The sequence below is a fragment of the Muscardinus avellanarius genome (assembly GCF_963383645.1).
Source record: "Muscardinus avellanarius genome assembly, chromosome: 5".
Lineage (NCBI taxonomy): Eukaryota > Metazoa > Chordata > Mammalia > Rodentia > Gliridae > Muscardinus > Muscardinus avellanarius.
This window is the reverse complement of record NC_137790.1, coordinates 16,121,556-16,142,777: the sequence shown is the minus strand read 5'-3', so window position 1 is coordinate 16,142,777 and position 21,222 is coordinate 16,121,556. Positions and strand designations below refer to the sequence as shown.

The window sequence follows — 21,222 nt, the reverse complement described above, 5'->3', positions numbered from 1 at the left end:
TTCCCAGTTTCTAAGGAATCTCCACAGTGATCTCCATAGTGGCTGAACTAGTTTGCACTCCCACCAACAGTGTAAAAGAGTTCCTTTTCCCACATCCTTGCCAGTATTTGTTGTTATTTGATTTCTTTATTCTTGCCACTCTGACTGGGGTTAGATGGAATCTCAGGGTAGTTTTGATTTGCATCTCCCTGATGGCCAGTGATGAAGAATATCTTTTCATGTATCTATTAGCCCTTTGTATCTCTTCTTTTGTAAAGTGTCTATTCAGTTCAATTTCCCATTTCTTGACTGGGTTGTTTGTTTTGCTAGTGTAGAGTCTTTTGAACTCTTTGTAAATTTTGGATATTAGCCCCTTATCAGAATGGTGGCTGGTAAAGATCTTCTCCCATTCTGTAGGCTTCCTCTTTAGGTTCTTGATGGTTTCATTTGATGAGAAGAAACTTTTCAGTTTGATATCATCCCACTTGTTAATTCTTTCTTTAATTTCCTGAGCTTTGGAGATTTTGTTGAGAAAGTTGCTGCCTGTGCCTATATGTTGTAGAGTTGAGCCTATGCCTTCCTTTAATAACTTCACATTCTCTGGTCTAATTTCTAAGTGTCACACCCAGGGAGTTAGTCACAGTTGTGCCAGACTGTGAGGGAGCTGGGCTGGGGGCTTTCCTTCAGGGAACTGCAACTAGGGTGTAGTAATTTCTGCCACCCCTACTCCTGCACTGTGTTGAACTGCTAAATCTCAGACCCAGGGAGTTTATCAAAGCTGGTTGAGTCCCTGAGGGTGTAATGCTGGGATTTTTCCTGTAGGGGCCACAATTTTACTTAAGATTGTAGTGCATACTGGGCTGGAACTCTTGTGGGCATGGTGAACTGGCCTCCGCTGCTGGCAATATGGCGTCACTGCCACGCCCTCAGCTGTGAGGCTGGCATATCTCCCCTCTGGTTTTGAGTTCTGCTCTGAATCCCTGGAGAATATGATGGGCTTGGGCACTGAAAATTTTAGCCTGTCTCTGCACTGAAATAACTGCTGAATTATATCTGACTGGACTGCAAGTGGTCGCTTCAGCTCCTTTCCTTTTCCTCCCTGGAGTCTGGTTCTGTGAGGCAAGATGGAGTCAAAGCATTTGCCGTTGGTGAGGCGGGTCCGTTGCTTTTCTGCTTCTCTGTTTGTTCTTCTTTTTTTCTGTCTCTTGTATTTATAGCTTTTATTTCTCTATTGATAGTATTTTCTGGCTCTGTAGGGTGTTATTTTTAATGCTATGGAGATCTAGTGTCAGCATTACTCATAGAAGCTGCTTTACTTGGTCACCATCTTCCCTAATTTTTTAATTAAATTTTTTTCCTATTTTATTTTATTTATATGTGGGAAACATATTGAAAATGGTATACATTTAGACTGTGCCTGGTGCCCTCTCCCCCCTCCCAAAAATGAGTGTTCAAGTTAACCATGCTATATTCATACTTTTTCACATATTCGGATGTCTCCTCCATTAATCAACCTCAGCCTTATTTCTCTCCTATCCTTCCATTCTAGCTTTGCTGAGACTTCCCCTCCATTATCTGGAGTCCTTCTGGTATTCCCAATACTTCCTAGTTTGGGCACATTAGAGAAAAGATATTTCTATTAATGAACTTAAGTCTTCTTCCACCCCTCCCTGGTTCCCTTGAGGTTCTCATCATCTGGTGTCTCTCTTGTATCCCAACCACTCCCTATACTGCACATAATAGAGAAAGCATATGACTCTTCACTTTCTGTGCTTGGCTAATCTCACTTAACATAATTTTCTCCAGGTACTTCCATGTTCTTGAAAATGATGTAATTTTATTTTTCTTGATTGCCGAGTAAAATCCCATTGTGTGTATTTTCCATAATTTTGTAATCCATTCATCTGTTGATGGACACCTAGTTGGTCCCATAGTTTGGCTATTGTGAATTGTGCTGCTATGAACATGAGTATGCATATATTACTGTAGTTCTCTGGTTTCAATCCCTTTGGAAAGGTACTCAATATTGGTATGGCAGGATCATATGGTGGGTCCATTCCTAGTTTCCTAAGGACTCTGTATTTGGAGAGAGGGAAGTGGGGAGGGGGGCACCAAGAGTGTGTGCATGTATGTCATTGTCAACATGAGTTACATTATGATGTAAGGCTATAATGCACCAATAAAAGTACAAAAAACCTGAGCAAAATAAAATATATTAAATTAGAATTTAATCTAGCTCTTTTATTTTGTGTAAGATAAGACTGTATCCCTCCTTTCACCTTTCCTCCCACAGTAATGTGGTGTTATAATGATCTTACCTTTGAGAACTTACATTCTTGAGATAAATTGGCATATTCACAATTTATTATGATCCTCCAAAATAATCAATGTGACACAAATGTTTCCCCTTGATACAATACCACTGAAAATCAGGCCTATAAAGAGTAGCCTTTGGTTAATTTAAGTTCTTTTTAATGGTTTATATTTAGAATATCCCCCTACACCTCATGGAGACAAGGCAGCCATGTTGGAGGTGGGGATTGGTTGCTGAGGAGATGCTTTTGTGAGCACAGACTTGGTGAATATATATGGTCCCTTCTTCCCTTGCTTTCTCATTTTCTCTACTTCTAGCCTCCAAAATGTGAGAGTAGAATTTTCTACCTGTTCCTTTGTTCTCTCTCTCTTTCTGCTTCTTATGAGGTCCTAAGCTCTGTAGTCTTTACCCAGACTTACAAGGACTGAGCCACTGAAATCTTTAGAACTATGAGCAAATCAATCTTCCTTCCTCTAGGTGGTAGCAGTCAGGTATTTTGAATTATATCAGCAAGAATGCTGACTGAAATGGTCCTCTATTTTTCTCCATATGATGTCATGTTTGCCTTTGTAAACTTCTTTGTTTATTTGAAATCCTAGGACTGTGTTTTTACTTACTTTATTTTACCACTCTTAAATATTGGAAATTTGGACAATTTAAATAGGGGAGAGAAAAATTAACTTAAATTTTTATGGAGATAAATTATATTACCATTTTAACTCAATTATAGCAATGAGATGCTTTTGACCTACATTCACATATAGGGGAAGCAGCTGGGGATCAGTGGATGCACCAGTGCACCCTCCATCATCATCATTGTCAGGAAGGGACTGTTTGCTGAAGTTTTGCAAAAGCCATGGTTATCACTTTGGTGTTTGTGGCATGATGTAAGCAGTGAGCAGTCCTGCCAGTTATGATTCTAGGTGGTTAGAAAGGGTTTGGAGTCAGCTTCAAGTCATACATCTCTCAAGTACTTTAATGGGGAATAAAGGAGATATGACAGCAGGTAAGACCTGGGGTGAGCCAAGGCCAGAATATTTTAAACAAAAGAGGTAGCATATTATAAAATCCTTTTTAAAATATTTTTCTCAGTAGATCAATGACCTCCGTTAAAACATTTCTGGTATCTTTCATTTCTTGATCTTCTCTCAAGAATATATAATAATTTTCTGGTTCTAAATATGGTCTGTATCTTTTCCTTTGAGATAAATTTTGCCTATAGTCTTTTTTTTTTCAGTATTGGGATTGGAACCCAGAAGCATTTTACCTCCAATCTATACCCCAGCCCTATTTTTTATTCTTTATCTTGAAACGGTCTCATTGAGTTGCAAAGGGCCTCACTAAGAAGCTGAGGGTGTCCACAAACCACGATCCTCCTGTCTCAGCCTCCTAAATGCTGGGATTACAAGCATGCACCACTATGCCTGGCTCAGTTTTATTTTTAATTTTTCTTATGTTTTATGATTTTAAAGATTTTTTATTCATGTATATTAATTATATAAAATGACAGGTTTTATTGTAGCATATTTATTTATACATTCATATGACATAATTTAGCTGATACTATTTCACAACACCTCCCCTTACCATACTCTTCTGCCTCTTCCTCTACATTCATGATTTTCTTATAAAATCTTATAAACTCTTATAAATTTTTTTACCTTCTAGCTTCCACTTAGAAAATATACAATACTTGTCATTCTGTCTGGCTTATTTCACTTAACATAATGATCTCCAGTTCCATTCATTTTCCTGCAAATAACACAATTTAATTGTTCTTTATGGATGAATAAAATTCTATTGTGTATATAGACCATGTTTTTTATGTTCATCTGCTGATTGGACAACTAGAATGATTCCATCACTTGGGTATTATTAAACATGCTGCTATAAGTGTGGGTATGCATATATTTCTATAGTATGCTGACTTTAATTCTTTTGTATAAACACCAAGAAATGGTGCAGTTGGGTCATATGTAGTTCAATTTCTAGTTTTTAGAGGAACCTTCATACTGATTTTTATTAGTGAATATATTAGTTTACATTCCCATCAACAGTGTGTAGGAAGGTCTTTTTCCCTACACCCTTGCCAGCATTCATTGTTTGTATTCTTTCTTTTTATGTACTGAGGATTGAATCCAAAGGTATTCTATCTCTAAGCTACACCCTTACCCCTATTTTTCTATTCTTTATTTTTGAAATAGGGTCTCAATAAGTAGCTGAGGCTGGCCACGAACCTGTGATCCTCCTGCCTCAGCCTCCCAAGTATTGGTATTACAAGCATGTGTCACCACTTCCAGCTTGTTTGTATTCTTGATGATTGCTATTTTATTTGGAATGAGATGGAATCTCAGTGTAGTTTTGATTTGATATCACACATAGAGCTTATGCTGGTTATTTTCCATAATCCCTGCAGACCTGTTCTGGGTACCATCTTGCCCTTCTTTGTATGCTAAAAGGAGGCTGACCTCTCAGGTTGTACCACTCACTCAGGTTCCCTGGTCTTATGGCTTCTATAGGGGTTTGTTCAAAGTGAAGTCTAGTTGCATAGAGATACTGTTGTATCCCACAGTACCACCCTTGCTCAAAGTGGTGTCAGCAGAGGCTGTACATTTATAACCATCATTCCTACGGATTCTTTCCTTCACATAGCCCTCACTGTTTTCTGGAGATATTCATTTCTGCTGACTCTCTGGCTAATGGATGATAATGCTAATTCTTAATGGTTTTTCTCAGTCTGAGGGCAAAACTAGAATGTTTCAATAAACTCACTTTAGTTCTTGGGTATGTGATGTATCGCATGTGAGGTTCCTAGTCAAGAAACTTTCTAAAAGGACCAGCCATATCAAATATGTTGGCATGGTTTGGGACTCTGATGATACTATAAGCTTCAGAGAGGAAATTCATACTGTTTGAAATAATTTTATAGCTTATTTGGCTTTGGGACATCCTAGAAATGAGACAAGATGACAGTGGGCATTGGTTATGAGGGAGTCTCTAAAAGAGAGTGCAGAAGTACCACTTACAGTTCTGTAATGAGCAGGTCACTTGCTTGGCCACTGAATCCTTCAGTTAGACTGCGAGCTGCAGGTGGAAATCTCCTGGGTATTGTTCTGTTTCCTTATCATTTTATTTGAAGCCACATACAGGCTCCCTAGTTAAATTTATTTTTCTCATATTAACTTCAGACTTAAAAATAAGATGACTTTGAGTCAGTCATGACATATGTACTGCAAATAGCCTCATTGATGACATTTCGCAGAAACTTGCCCCTGGACATACTTACCTTAAAGTACTGACCCTAAACGTAGACCTTTCTCCTTCAATTCTAAATTCCCTGCCTTGATTTTATTTCACTCTTTTTCTCTCTCTCCCAGGAACAACTTATAACATCAGGGACTCCACATGAGTTAAAGTAGATTTCAGAAGATATATTGGATTTTACTTTCATAATATTCTAGCTTTGAATCATGCTTATTACATATTGATCCACCTAAATCCTAATATAAAGAAAAAATATTATGTTACATATTCCATTTGTACCTCCACATCTATTTTCTACTCTGTTCTAGGAGAGTGACCTTTATAGTGAGTATAGCTGGACTTTCTTGATGCACTGTGGCCTAAATATAGTTTCTGGTTGGGTTGAGGCAATATGAGCAGAGACCAGAGCCTTGGCAAAGAGTAAAATTCATGGTCCTACTGGTGCCATCTCACCTGGGCCTCATGTTCACAGTGAGTGAATCTCTCTACTTTAAGCCACAGCTCCTGTTGCGTGGTTGGTAATTTTTTTTTTTTTTTTTTGGTGGTACTGGAGTTCCTGGAAGCCCTTCTACCTCTGGGCTACACTCTCAGACCTATTTTTCTATTTTTATTTGGAAACAGGGTCTCTTAAGCCAGCAAGGCTGGCTTTAAACCTGCGCAATCCTCCTGTCTCTGCCTCCCAAGCGCGGGGATTACAAGCGTGCTCCACTACGCCTGGCTGTTGGTCTTCTTTTAAGGTACTATAAAGATTCTATCTCTCCTTCCCATGTTCTTTTAAAATTAGGGATCACACAACTGCTCTACTCTGCTACTGTCCCTGACCCTGCCCACTGCTCAAGAATGAAGGTATCCAGGAAAATGCTCTTCTTGGTCTTAATGGCTGTGATCCTGTTTCTTGTCATGATTCCCAGGTGCAAAAGTTTTATTTTCTGCCTAAACCTGAAAAGAAAAAAAAAAAACGAGTCAATTAAAGAATAGAATATACAGTCAAGAATTACTGTTGGCTTTTGAAAAAAGATTAAAGTCTAGCCAATCTTAAAGTAAAAATTCTGTTGGGAATAAAAAGTGACACATCCCACCTGGGTACCAATGGCCTTTTTGTGATATCTTAGTTGGTTTTGGAGACATCTGTCTAGTTCCTTTAAAAAGCTCACCCATCCACATATGAGAGAAAACTTCTTATGACTATTGACTTTCTGAGACTGGCCAACTTCACTTAGCACAATAATCTCTAGTTTCATCCATTTTCCTGCAAATTACACAATTTTATTCTTTTTTATGGTAGAGTAAAATTCCATTGTGTGTCTATACCATAATTTTGTTATCCATTAGTCTGCTGATGGAGACCTTGGCTGGTTCCATAATTTGGCTATTATGAACTGTGTTGCTATAAACATAGAAATGCATGTCTCATGGTAGTAGTCTAACTTCAATTATTTTGGAAAGATACTGAGTAGTGGTATGGCTGGGTCTTGGTGTATCCAGAATGCTAGAACAAAAATAGAAAGCAAAATGGACTTTAGTCAAATTAGGAGAAAAAAAAGCACCCCAGTAAAACAGTGGAAAGAAACTGGGGGATGAAGGTAGGGAGGGTAAAGAAGAGACCAGTTCAAATAAGATTATATCCATATAAGGTTTCACTATCAATCTCACTAATGTATATGTACAGGAAGGAAGGGAAGGAGATATGAATATATGGAAGGAAGGATGCCAAGTGATGTGTGCATGTATGTTTGTATCCCTTTGAATCTATGATATTAATTATACTGTACCAATAATATATATGTATACATAGGCTCAAACAATAACCAGTGAGCTCAACTGATGATTTAGACTTCTTTTAGGTACTCACCTATAAATATGACATCCAATTTAACTCATAGAAAGACAGCTCAAAGATTACTTAGATTATTATCATTTCTCCTTGCCCCACTAAAACTTCAATATTCTGGGTATACTGTCAGCAAAAGAAAGGACCTATTTATATTTGACTTAGCAAAGTTGCCACTCATTTATGATTCCTAGTTGCATACATAATTGTAAAATATAAAAGCAATGTGATTTGGATTGATGATTTCAGGGCACAGCCCAAGAGTGGCAACATTTATTGTTTAAGGGGCCACGCAGACCCTGGAACAGAATGTGAAGTATAAAATGTTACTTTGGCTTATATTGATGCTGTGATTAAAGGTGATAATGTGTCATCAGAAGGATCTGAAGAATAATGTGGTTTTGAAAATGATAGTTGAAAGAATATACTCAGAGCAGGCATAGTGGTACATACCTGTAATTCCAGCACTTGGGAGGCTGAGATAGGAGGATTACAGCCTTAGCAACATAATGAGACTCAGCAACTTAGTGAGAACCAGTCTCAAAAATATAAAAACGAGGCTGGGGTTGGATCTCAGAGTAGAACGTCCCTGGGTTCAATTCTCAGTACAAAAAAACAAGAAAGATATTTTAAGGATATGTTAAAATAACTTTGAGAAAAGATATAAAATATCTTTCTTGTTTTATATATATTCATGTGATTAATGATGATGATGGAAACTATACCGTTCCCCATGAAGAAAGGCCACAATGATATGTGGATACTCTGAAAAGTCTCTCATGCTTTGTTCTTGGTAGATCTCTGCTTTTATGGGTTGGGGAGCAGAAAGAGAAGGAAGGTGTGGCTTTGGCCATGGCAGACCTGGGAGGTGCACCTGGCCATATGATTGTGACATTTTTAATGAAGTTTGGGTAATTGATGCCTCCTCATTCTCAATTTTTAACTGTAGGGCTAATTCAGGCAAAAAAAAAAGGATATCTGATACAATTTTAAATAGCCTTTAATGTGAAATAGAGCAATAAAGCTTGCTGGATGTTTGATAGATCTCACAGCTTATCTTTCTACTTGAAAGAAGCACAATATCTAAACTGCCTCAGACATGTTGGGACTCCTGTAATCCTTTCAAAGATCCAGCATTAACATCCTTTGATAGCTGTTATCATTTTATCATTCTTATCAGGATTTTCCTACTTGGTTACCACCTACCTCCTTCAGGTTACTTCAAATTCCCTTTTCAATGGAAGAATAAGTCACCAATATCTATATCCCAGTCTACCACTCTTATGAAATGAAAGTAGATGACATTTCACTCATCCCAGGAATCCTATTTCCTCCTTTCCTTTCTCTTCTTTTTCTCCTTTACCCTCTTTCTGCCTCTTTTCTTCCTTTACTCCTTCCTATTTTATTTAATTACTCTTAAATTTTTGAGTAAATACATTTTGTGAGTGTGTAGTCACCTGTGATAATGTGTTATATGATTTTAGGGTCTCAACCTTGTGCCTTTTATTTTACAAAAGACTTTTGAGATTTCTGAGGCAAATACCCAAGCTTCCACCTAAGGAAACTCTCCTTAAATATGGACCTTTTATTAAAAATTGTGAAATGTTTTGTCAGTTTCTGAAGGTTTGTTATATATTTAAGGAATAAAAATAAGATTTAGACAAAAAGGGAGGTAGAGAGGGAAAATGTGAATCTAAGTTTTCTTCAAGAGAGTTTCTGAGTGGAAGAGATGATGTTTTATAATGAAAGGGATGGGAATGATTTGATATCCTTGGTTGGACTCATTTGAATACTTAACAAGTCTAACTTTCTGAATTTCATGAAACAGTCAATGGCAGTAGTGGTGGAGGAGCTGATTTAGATATAGAGCAAAATTTTCATGTAAGTTACCAATCTGAACCAAATAATTTTATATTCAAACTGTTCAAGGGCAGACAAAAAGAGATGAAAAGAAAATAAGGACAGTTTTACATAATCAGTTGTGAGGGCCCAGAAGGAGGCTAGTCTGGTGGAGATGGCATAGCCCACTTAGCAGCAGGTGTGTGAATGCCTCGTGCATGTGTACTGCATATAGTTATGCATGATGATTAAGAAAAGCATAATACACATGTGTAATGACTAAGTTTAGTGAGCACGCACACATCACGCTGATGTGGACATGCACTCTTTTGCTTAAAACCCTATATAAGGAATGGGTTTGCTAAATAAAGTTGCTGTTTGTTCTCCAGGTGGAGGCTCCATATGCTTTCTTCATCCTGGGGAATCTCACTATTTGCAACCAAGCAGCTGGCCCCTGACTGGGCCTCTGACAATTGGCATAGTCAGCAGGATGCAGTAAGTGTCTCAGTGACCCTCTGTACAAGCAGCCCTGGGATGAACAATTCAGGGTGGAGGAGATGTGGCTTTCAGCCTACCTGTGGTTCTCAGTAGTGAAGTTTCTGGCTGTATAGATCATGCAGGAACATTGTGACAATGTACATCCCCAGCTGGAACACAACAAGGTCCACCCCCAATCCGATTGGAATGAGTATGTTCCCTGCCAGAAGAAGTCTAGAAGGCCCTAAAAGTGCTAGAGCTGCACATTCCAGTGTGTATCAGCAGCTCCTTGGGCCAGGCAGAATGTGCTGGTTACAGCAGCAGCAGTGCAGACTCTAGGTGTCAGAAGCCTGCTCGGTCCAGGTTACCTGATTATCAGGGAAACCAGTTGCAGTATGTGGAATTAACTATTTATTGGTCGATCCAAAATGTGCAATGCTTTATGGCACTAGTTGATGGTTTGATGTGCCCTGGTGATTTGGGAAATTGGATATTTGCTTTCTAAGCATTATGATGTGTATTTCCCCCATAACTGAATGTATTCTAGGGGTGAACATGTCACAGGGATTGACTATGCAAACAACTATTGGAGAATTCCAGCTATGGGTACATGTAGTAAATACTATTACTAGAGGACATTTTCTCTTTTTTTTTTTGGTGGTACTGGGGTTCCTGGAAGCCCTTCTACCTCCGGGCTACACTCCCAGACCTATTTTTATATTTTTTATTTGGAAACAGGGTCTCTTAAGTCAGTGCAGCTGGCTTCGAACTAGCGCGATCCTCCTGTCTCCACCTCCCAAGCGCAGGGATTACAAGCGTGCGCCACCACGCCCAGCTCTAGAGGACATTTTCATCGTGTTCCCTTGGAACTTCCCCAAGCCATGAGGATTGTGAATTTATAGCTCTATAAGTTACCAGTGGGTATGAGGAACTTGGACAAAGATACTGAAGTTAGGAGAGGCGAGTGTAATTCACTCTACTCATAGCCCATCCAACCCGCCCATGTGGCCAGTATAAAAACCTGATGGTTCTTGGTGCATGATAGTGGATGATCTGGAGCTAAATAATGTGACACTACTCTTGTATGTAGTGGTAACCAACATTTCAGAACTGATGGATTATCTATCACATGACCTGGGACAATTCCACTACATTGTAGCCTCTCGGGGCAAGGCTGAGGTGTGTCATAGTTGGGTGGCACAGGATTTAGCCTCCTGGTTGAAGCCATAGGGGTCACAGGATTTAGACTCTTGGCAGAGCCTGAGGCTATATAGTTGTGCCATTGTGTTGCTGATGTTATGCTAAACTCTGATGCTCTTGCAAAGTTAGAAGCAGCTGCATGCAGTCTCCAAAAGGCTCTGCATAAAAAAAGGATGGGCTTCAATGAGTACAAAGTCAGAGAACTGGGAATTCTGTCAGATTTTGGGGAGTTTTGTCAGGTAAGACAAAAGTGATACCTGGAGCAGTGATAGATCAAGAACAGTAAAATAGTTACAGGTGTATCTGGGTCTTTTTGGCTTTTGGTGACTCTCAAGTGGGTTTTGGTCACAATTATGAAAAGGGGCAGTGACTACATATGCTATTCTCTTTGCTTGAAAACACATTACAGGTATGGGGTAAGTGATGATGTGGATGACCTATGCTACTCAAAGTTGGCTAAGGTCCTGGGTTTGGATCAACTGGACAGGGGTAGCCCAAACACTCACTCTGACAGAGTGGAGTGTATACTTAGTTGAAGGTTGGCTGAGGTTCTAGATTCAGAACCCTCAGACAGGGCTAGACTAAATGTCCACTCTGACAAAGTGAGCGGCATACTTAGTCCAAAAAGCACGATTTTCTAATAGCCCTTGGTTTGAACAGTTATCTATTTTGCTGGAGTCACAAAATAGGGGTTCTAGTCACAGCCCCCCTCAGAACATATGAAAGTGGAATACAAGATACCCCAAATCCATATGATGAAAGCAAAGCATAATACTCATGAAAATGTTGTATACCCATGGAATTGGGAGATGCCCCAAGTCCCTGTGAAGAAGGGAGATCCCCCAGAAGTGGGAAAAGCTCCAAGTCCCTACGACAACTGTGTTGTATCCTCTCAGAAGGGAAGGACTTATCTATAATGGTTTCTCTTTCTGCCCTGTCTTATCACTTAGTTTGATGGCAGAGAATAGCCTGCTTTCTTGGGCGCACACCTTTGCAAGGTTGTACAACACCTCCCATTGTTGGATGTTGCACCAGGCTACCAGTGGAGACAGCTGAAGGTCTCCATGGCAAATCTGTAGACAACTCTGCAGACAACTAAGCAGTCTTATGAACCTGAAACAACCAGGGACTTCTTACACCCAAAACTGTAATAATAGCCTCCTCCTTGTTAAGATATGCTATGGAAAATGGGTGGGCTGGTTAAGAGGGGAACATGTAGAGTTTATAATCCTAGCACCTTTTTTTTGTATAGAATAGGTAAACTGGTCTGTGACAAATTGAATTGTTGGATGATTGTCCCAAGAACTCTATTAGCCTTGTTTATTCCAGGGAGTGGTACTATAGATATAGAGCTGCAGGTAGAAGCCTTCCTAACATGTTGCAGAAGCTTTAAATACATTCCGACAGGCTCTTTCCCTTTTAATGGATGAAACCACCAAGATGTAGAAGGTGGTTTGCAGGATAGAAAGGTGTTAGATATGCTCACTACTGCCCAGGGTGGAATATGTATTCTTTGTCTTGTAGAATGTTGTGTGTATGTTCCAGACCACTAGCAGCAGGTGCTGTAAACCTTAGAGAAAATGGATATAGAGGTACAGGTTATTTAGGCCTTAGAAAAGGACCCACTTATGATATGGTGGAACTCACTGGGCTCCTCCTGGAGAAGGGTATTGGCTCTCCTTGCCTGTGTGCCTGGAGGAATTCATTACCTGTTGTGTCCTTTATTTATTTGCAGTCTTTGGGCCAATGTAATGCTTTCTGGGTCAAGTTGCATAACTCCCTACATGGAAGTCTGTAGGGGATGAAGTGTGGGGTTCCAGAGGGAGTACAGGCTGGAGGTAAGGACGTGATACTTTGTAGCTGCAGATGCACACACATCCTGCCATGCATATCTCATGCATGTACACTGCATATAGTTATGCACAACAATTAAAAACATGCAATGCACATGCACACATCACATTGACATGGATACATCCCATTTTGTGACGAACCTTATATATGGGATGGGTTTGCTAAATAGAGTTGCTGTTGTCTGTTTTCCTCTGGGTGGTAGCTCAGCGTGCTTTCTTCATCCTGGGAAATCTCATTGCTTGAGACCACCACTGACCCATGACTGAGCCCCTGACATCAGTAAAACATATAAACCGGAGTCTTTACATTAAGTTTAGATGTGGAGAAATAGAGATGAGGAAAGAGAGTAAGAAAAACAGTTTCCACATAAATGATAAAAAACAAGTCTGATATAGATGTTGGTTGGTTCTGGTTTGATGAAATTAACCTGGTGTGTAGCTTCTAATGGCGTTATTTTTAGGAGGAAGTCAGAGAGGAAATCATCCAGGAAATCTGTATGATGAGATCATTAAACATTTCAGTGAAAGATATTTTTGCAATTAATTTCATCTGCAACAGGCATGCTTATGAATCGCTATATTTGTTGGGATGTTGTGAAAAGGTCAGAACTAATTATATATTTGTTATGATGAGCTTAAAATTCTTGCTGTCATTTGTTATTTTGGTTCCCTGGAGATCATGCAGACTCAATTCCATCCCTACAGTGGAGTTTTGAGTGTCATTTTTAAAAGCTTTAATGAAAATGTTTCTTTCATTGCTGTAATTTCATTTATTATGCTTAATACCACCAAATTGCTTTGAAATCTTGGTATGACTTTACTAAAAATGGTCTTATTTTAATTTGCTGCTCTAGGTACAGAATTCATCATGCACGACAAGGGCAAGCAGGCTTCCTCTCAGAGAGATATTCTGGAACTAGCTTAATGACAGATCTACAAGTCCTGGAGATATTATGAACATGTTTAAAATTCTCTCTGATGTTGGTTACTTGAAAATATTTATATCATATATAGTGGTGTTTTCTTTTCCTGAAATTACTATATTTTTCTGGCCCCTTACAGAATAATTTAGCAGCATGTGCTTATTGTGGGCAGATGGAGATGCAGATCTGAGGAAAACTCAATGGCATTCATAATTATGGTCTATAAAAATAGAGTTGTCTCAATAAAAATTCACCTTTGAAATTTGACCTATGATTTGGATATGCTCAGAAGCAATGACTGTCTTCTTCAAGGTTAGAGACTAGTGTCTTTGTGGCATGTGCTCAGGGGGTTGTCCATCCATCTTCCATTGTTTATTATCTACCTATGCAAATGGATGTACAACTTATACAGAGTGACTGAAATTTAAAAGAAGTATTTGAATTCGCCCATCTAGAAACTTATAATCAGCTCTGATTTACAATATAGTGCTCTTCTGTGCAATGGTTGGACTTGGATGGCTTGCCTTAGGAATGGGAATTGTTCAAAGCCTGAATCCCACTGAGTGTTACCAGCATTCTGCAGGAAACTTTGTGGAGAGCAAGTATTATTAAATATTATGGGTTAGAAATGACCTATTTAAGTGCATTGGCAATACATCACTATGCTTGAATATTGCTTCCAGGAAACACTGATAGCTGTCCTTTCATCCATTCTATTAAGAGATGGTGAGAGAGGGTGGGAGATGATGGGAGATGGGGGGAGATGGAGGGAGATGACTAGTCACTCTGTGGACAGTTCTTTAAAATTTGAATCTAAGTTGCATTGACACAAAAAGATAAAATTTCACAGTGTCTTTGTTGAGAATACAGGCTATAGACTGACAGAATGAAGTTAAAATTTTGGCTTTTTTTTTTAACTCAACAGCAGTCTGGTCTTAAAAGCTACTTCACATTTTTTTTTTTTTTTTTTTTTTGCAGTTTCTTCTTCTGGAGTAGAGTTCCAATGTCATGGGCACTTGACATCCTACATTTCCTAGGCCAAGTTAAGGTTTTGTGGGTGGTACATGATCTCTAAAAGTCGGGAGGGAACAGGATGTGGTTGTGATGATGTAAGTGGGATTGTATTGCACCATTTGCCATTTTATACTTACACGATCTTGGGTAAGCTATCTAGCCTCTCTAAACCTCAGTTTTTAACTTTCAAAAGTAATATTTTACTTAGGATTCCAATGAGTATTAAATGTAAAGGACACAGAAAACACCTAGATTTAGCACATATAGGTTAAGTCAGACAATTGTTAATGTTATCTGATGATGTAGCCTTGAGAAGTTAGATGAAATGAAACTAATGAAATACATATGTATGTGTGAGTGTTTTTGTTTATTTATTTATTTACTTACTTATTTATTTATTTTGGGTGGTACCGGGGGTGGAACCTAGGGGCTTTTCTACCTTTGGGCTATACTCCCAGACCTATTTTATACTTTATTTGGAAACAGGGTCTCGCTAAATTGCTGATAATGTCACTAAGTAGCTGAGGCTGGCTTTGAACCTGTGTGATCCTCCTGTCTCAGCCTCCCAAGGGCTGGGATTACAAGAGTGTGCCACCACGCCTGGCTGAGTGTGTATATTTATATAGACACTGTGTGTGTGGTGTGTTCTCTCAAAATGTCCACATAAAACACCAACGTCTTATTCCTTCTGAGTCATTCTGAATTTCTTTAATGGAGGGTGGGGCATCCCTAGCACCTTTGGATGGAGCTCCTATCTTATCATCAGTAGACTTTTTCAATTTCATTGGTAAAACTCTGTGACTAAAAGGAGGAAAAAGGAGGATTAATGGGAAACATAGCTTCTGACTTGTCCATTTTAGGTCACTTGCTAAGGAAAGGGGAAACTTAGAGGATTTTATGATTTCTGGCTGGTACTGAACTATTCAAGGTGAACTAGGATGCCTGGTCACCTGGTCAGTGAAGAAAAGGGATGGGAAATGGGAAGAAAGGAAGGAAGGACATGATTGCAAACAAATGGACACAACAGATAACACTTGCTCACAGATTAATTTTATAGTCTTGGTTAATTGAGTAACCTGTCTAAAAATGAAGACACTTCTCTCAGTGGACATTTTGTGAACAAACTCCCTCTGATGCAACTGCCAGCCTACAGCCTACGTGTCTCTGGATTTCTAGATGTTAACCTGTCAGAATGTTTTAATGTTGGTCATTTCATCCTCAAGGCTTAGGGGGCTTTGAGTTACTACTTGTAAATATAAGATGTATGTCTCTAGTCTAGTGATTTATTGTTCCTATTTTGTGTTATTTCTCTCCTTCGCACTGCCATTTTTTGAAAATATAACCAGAAAAAGTTTTCCTTCATATGCAGGACTAAGCCCAAGAATTGAGTGTGCCTTTGAAGTCACGACCTCTCCATTTATTACTTCTTCTCCACTCCATGCAGCACCTTCTCCAAGCATGCCATTACCTTTTTGGCAGAAGGGCTTGCTTGTTTTGTCCTGTCATTTTAACACTATTTTTTTTGGACATCTTTGATCAGTTAATGTCCATCTTCCTTGCATTGCTCTAGACTGGAGGGATCAGCTAATAAATAATTTGTGTACTTAGATTATAACACAGACTTCTTTTAACCAAGCTGCACTTTGGTACCCAATCGTTGACCTCTCTGCTGTTAGGAAGAATCTGTTGGGTCAAACATTTTGGCACTAGTACAGTCTGTATTTTTTTTTTTTATATATATACCACACTGCATGAATAGCTTCTAGGTATACATTTCTTTGAACATTATTCTTCCTGTGAAATAACAATCACAGGGGCATCTTGACTGAGAATTCATTTAGTCCTTTTAGATAAAGTAAAGGGTTCAATTAAAGCTGCAGTTGTTGAGAAAGAGAAAGCAAATGTTGGCCATACCCACTTTACCACCATATAGCTTACTTTAACCTACTGACTCCTTATTTCTGTAATCCCCTAGCCTCTTCCAGGCTGTGAATTAAAATTTTAGAGCCCTGGATATATCTCCAACCCCATGGGGTCAAGGCAAGTTGTGAACTGTCTCTCTTCCATTTTTCTTCCACAATAAACAAAAGACCAAGAATTGAAACTTGAAAGGAACATAAATGCTAATTGTGACCTTTTTATTCTCCCCCTGAATATCTCACTAAACAATCCTCTTTTAGCCTCAAGACCTTGCTGAAGGAAAATATGCTAGATCTAGTTTTTAATTAACTTTGCCATTGATTTCTACATAACTTTGTGGGAGTCACTGTTTTTCAGTGAATGGGATGAAAATCTCAAAGATTAATGGTTATTCCCAGGAATTTTTCTAGATTAGATTCTAGATTCTCAGCAAATGCATCACCTTTTCTCCTCGTAACTCATCATATTACTCTGTTTTTTACCTCAAAACATAAAAAAATGCAGAAACACGGACATATGCATGCGCATCACATTTTCTTTCAGAATGGAAATATTAGGGAGAAAGGTGATTATGCCTTACTTACATTTAGTAGATGAAATTAGGAAACTCCTTTTCTGCAATTTTATCTACTTCAATATATTTTTAACAAAATTGATCATAGCAAGCATTATATGCCTTGAGGGAAAACTTTTATGAAGTGGAGAGAAAAAATGTTATTGAGGCCTTAAAACAGCCATAAACTTGATTAACACAATATATATTTTATATATTAGAAGTTGATATACTTTTTTTCATCACAATTTCCTATAATAGTAGGTAAAAAGATAAGAGTAATATTTTATAAATGAAAGGAAAATTTAAAATGAGAGAAGCATTAGAAAATGCAAAGTAGAATGCTTTGGGTATAATTTTGCTGGAGTGAATAAACTTTGCATTTTCCCCTGTAATATATTATCATTCTAGACCATCGTTAGCTAATTAGACTCATCATATTTCTATCCATAAGTCTTTAATGTTAGCATCCTAATGTTTTTTTTATGAGCTACTTTCTTCTATTTGTTGCCCGTGCAAATTCTGATTGATTTGAACTCTGAGTATTGATCACACAACTATGCAAAATATCTGTTGAATATCTTTTATTGCCATTTTAAGGGTATTTTGTCTTTCTTTTCATGCCTGGAAAGATTTCTGTTACCTAAATCCCAGAGGGAACAGATTAAAATTTTCTTGCAATAATAAAAGAATCTTAAAGAAATGTATGACTCTACAAACTTGTACCCCATTAAGATGTATGACTATAATGCACCAATAAAAAATTTTTAAAAGAAACAAAGGAGATTTAATTTTATGAAATTCTGAATCAATTCCTGTCTTTTTTCATTGTCTCCCAGCACAATCAATGTCACCTGGACAACCTAGCTAAGCCCTGCTCCTCAGATTTCTGCAGTTTTTCTTAGTCCTACTCATCCTCATTGTCTCCCAGCACAATCAGTGTTACCTGGACTACCTAGCTAAGCCCTGCTCCCCTGATTTCTGCAGTTTTTCTTAGTCCTAATCATCCTTCATGACCACTTTTTGAGTCACTAGCTGTTTGCACTGCGCTCCCAAATTACCCCCACCATCCTGTTTTCTCTATGCCACTACTCTGGTCCAGGTTCTGACATCCTGTCAATGGTTTACTGAAATACTGGTTTTCTTATATAATCTCTCTCTATTTCTCTCTCTCATTTTTTCCTTTCAGACCTTTTTCATTCAGACATTTTTTTCCTACCCTCAATTGGAGTAATTACTACCTCCTTACATTTAACTTTTTAGCTGCATCAAACTTCAATTTCCTCTAACATTATGGTCCTGTTTCCTTTTATTTCAATGTCTTTGAGCATATAGTTTCCTTAGCCTGGAATGCTTGCTTTCCCCATCTTGCATTCCTATTTCACTTGATTATGCCTGGTCATCCTATAGCCCTTCACCTAGCCATTTCTTCCTGCAGAAAGCCTTTCTTGTCTGCCTCAGTCCAGGACAGATACTTCTGCCCACTATTGAAGCTCCTGACTTCTACTAAGGAAGCGTGCAACCCTGTTCTGAGTAATAGATTTTTCTTCTTTACAATAAGCTATGCAAAGATAGGGTCTGTATCTGTCTTTCTCACCACGGTGTCCTTGAAACGCAGAATAGTACCCTAAAATGTGGAAGACACCTTTTTATTGTTTGAATTGTATTTCCCTTTTTAGCATCCTTCTGTAGTGCATGCACTAATATTCTGAATACAGTTTAAACTACGTATAAAATGAGATTTTAGGACACAAAGATGAATGGCTTCACTTTCTAAATATAATAACTATGGACTCTGTAGAAACTGAAAGCAGTTATTTTTAAACTTAGCCTCAAATGACTACTGTGTCTTAGGTAATAGATTCCTCAAAATACCAAACCCAATAGCTGACAAATCTCAGCAACCGAATGGAGAAAGTAATAGGAAACAAACAGAAGCTCACACATGTTTTGAAAAAAAAAAGAAAGAAAACCTGTTTTTTAATTATTATTTAAAAAGCACACACAGCATTTATTGGGTCAAAAGAGAGAATGCAAAATAAGTGTGCATACAAATTTATTTCAAAAGAACTGGTGTCTGTGTATGTAAGCTTTCAAAGCTTTGCATTTTTATATCTACTTCCATAACCAGAGTTATGGATGCAGATATATGAAAACACTTCTCTTGCTCATCAGAAATCTTTCTTTCCAAAATTTGCAGTGTACATATCCTTTTTCTTTCTGGGAAAGTTCCTATAGGCATTTTTCTTGGATCATGCCACAGTCTCTTTCCTCTGAGTTCGTCTCTGGTGACAAGTAAGAAGACTTGTGAAAGAAGATTTCCCTTTAGTTCTTGTCTTTTTCTTTAATTTTTTCTGATTCTTGAGTGAGATTCCCAGTTCTTCCATGATGGCATTGAAAGAGAGACACTAGAGAACATGAAATAATAGGACATCAGTTTAATGGAGATTTTCTTCATCCTGTGTTGACCTGTCTTTTGCCTACAGTTTTATGAATACAAGATATTAGTCTTAAGGCAACTCTGTCATTAACTGGTCAGTCCCCGTCACCTCCTCCTCCACCCACTGGCCACCCACCTCTTCTACTTAAGGAAACTAAGGCAGTAAGTTACTGGTCAAATTTTACAGTTTCATTCAAAAAAAATTCAGCAGTGTCAAACTACCCAGTTAGAGAAAACTTCAAGGCTTTCAAAATAGACAACTTACCTTTGCTGAGACACCAAAATAGAGTTAAATTAAGGCATTTCCCCCACTGAGATGATCCAAACATTGATAGGTTTATCAAGGCATACGGACACTTCAGTAATGCTATAGAAAATGAACAAACCTTCTCTACACCAAGGCTTTGTTTTTTTCTCCCATGAAACCTTACTTTGTTCCTAAAATAAAATCTAAGTCTTGATGACTTTCCTTTCTGATAAAAAAAAAGAAAAAAACAATTTTAAATCGTATATTTTCTCAAAAAAAAAAAAAAAGACAGATTCTGGCAGCAGCAATGACGCAGCTGGGGTTGAAATGGAAAATAATGTGGTATTGAACCGTGTAGCAAAAATGACGGCATAAGACAAAAGAAAATGGAATTGTGGTTATGAAATGCTATACATATGCAGATGCATATATCTATATAGAAAGACATACTTCTCCATTACAGTTATACTATATCTATTCACATGCACAGTATATAAATGGCCCAATAAAACATAATTTGCTGTCATTTCTTCTTGCCAAGATTAGATATTTGAGTGATAAATTCCTGCTTGTAGGAATTTCTATAAATTAGTTTTCTTTTTGAAGAGGTTGCTCTTAAACCATGTTCTAGTGAGAGAAGCTTACACAGGAGAGAGACTGCACAGTTTCACTTCCAGAAGGTATATAAAATAGTCAGACTCATAGAAACAGAAAGAACAATGGTCATGGCCAGGGGCTGGGAGAGAGAAAATGGGACTAGTAGACATTCAATGGGTGTAAAGTTGCAATTATGCAAAAATATTAGGTTGAAGAGATCTAATGAAGAACATTTCACCTACAGTTAACCACACTGTATTGAGTTCTTAAAATTTGCTGAGAGGGTAGATCTCAAGTTGTAAGTTCTTACTACACAAAAAGGAAAGTTCCCTCAAACAACAAAGCCTTTGGTAAAGATTATGGAAGTACAAGCATTAACACATTTTAGCACACAACATGGCTACAGTTGAAAGTCAGATGACAATATGCCACCAGGTAATTTTGCTTGATTACTATTGTCTTCTTGAAGAAACTGGCGTCATTTTTGCAAAGTTCTAAATGTCTAGTACAAGCTTTGTATATAAATGGAAATCATGTATTTTTGAAAATGTGTGCCAAAGTTTGTCTAAATGGACTTGATATAGGCTAGATCAGTAGGAGCTTTTTAATTTTCTTTACTTGATTTGAGGTTTTGTAAATGTATAAACTTAGGTTTTAGGCATCAACCTGGGGCATTCTACCTCCAAGCTACACCTCTAGCCCTATTTTTGTTCTTTATTTTGAAAGGAGTTCTCACTAAGTTGCTTATGCTGGCCACACACCTGCAATCCT

The 21,222-nt window shown here is 38.1% G+C and overlaps 1 protein-coding gene across 8 annotated transcripts in view; it reads right to left on the bottom strand.

Moving 5' to 3' along the window:
• Window positions 1–19,419: 19,419 nt before the first annotated feature.
• Window positions 19,420–21,222, bottom strand: part of GRIK1 (glutamate ionotropic receptor kainate type subunit 1) — a gene marked incomplete at both ends in the record, with an annotated part of 445,158 nt that continues 443,355 nt past the window's right edge. For 4 of the 8 annotated variants that reach the window (XM_080696016.1, XM_080696018.1, XM_080696022.1 and 1 more), the window contains one exon: window positions 19,420–19,575. In XM_080696016.1, coding sequence (XP_080552142.1) covers window positions 19,420–19,575 — 156 coding nt within the window. Of the gene's footprint in view, window positions 19,576–19,993; window positions 20,081–21,222 lie in introns of all 8 variants that reach the window. The other 4 variants (XM_080696011.1, XM_080696015.1, XM_080696021.1 and 1 more) reach the window with 2 other exon arrangements.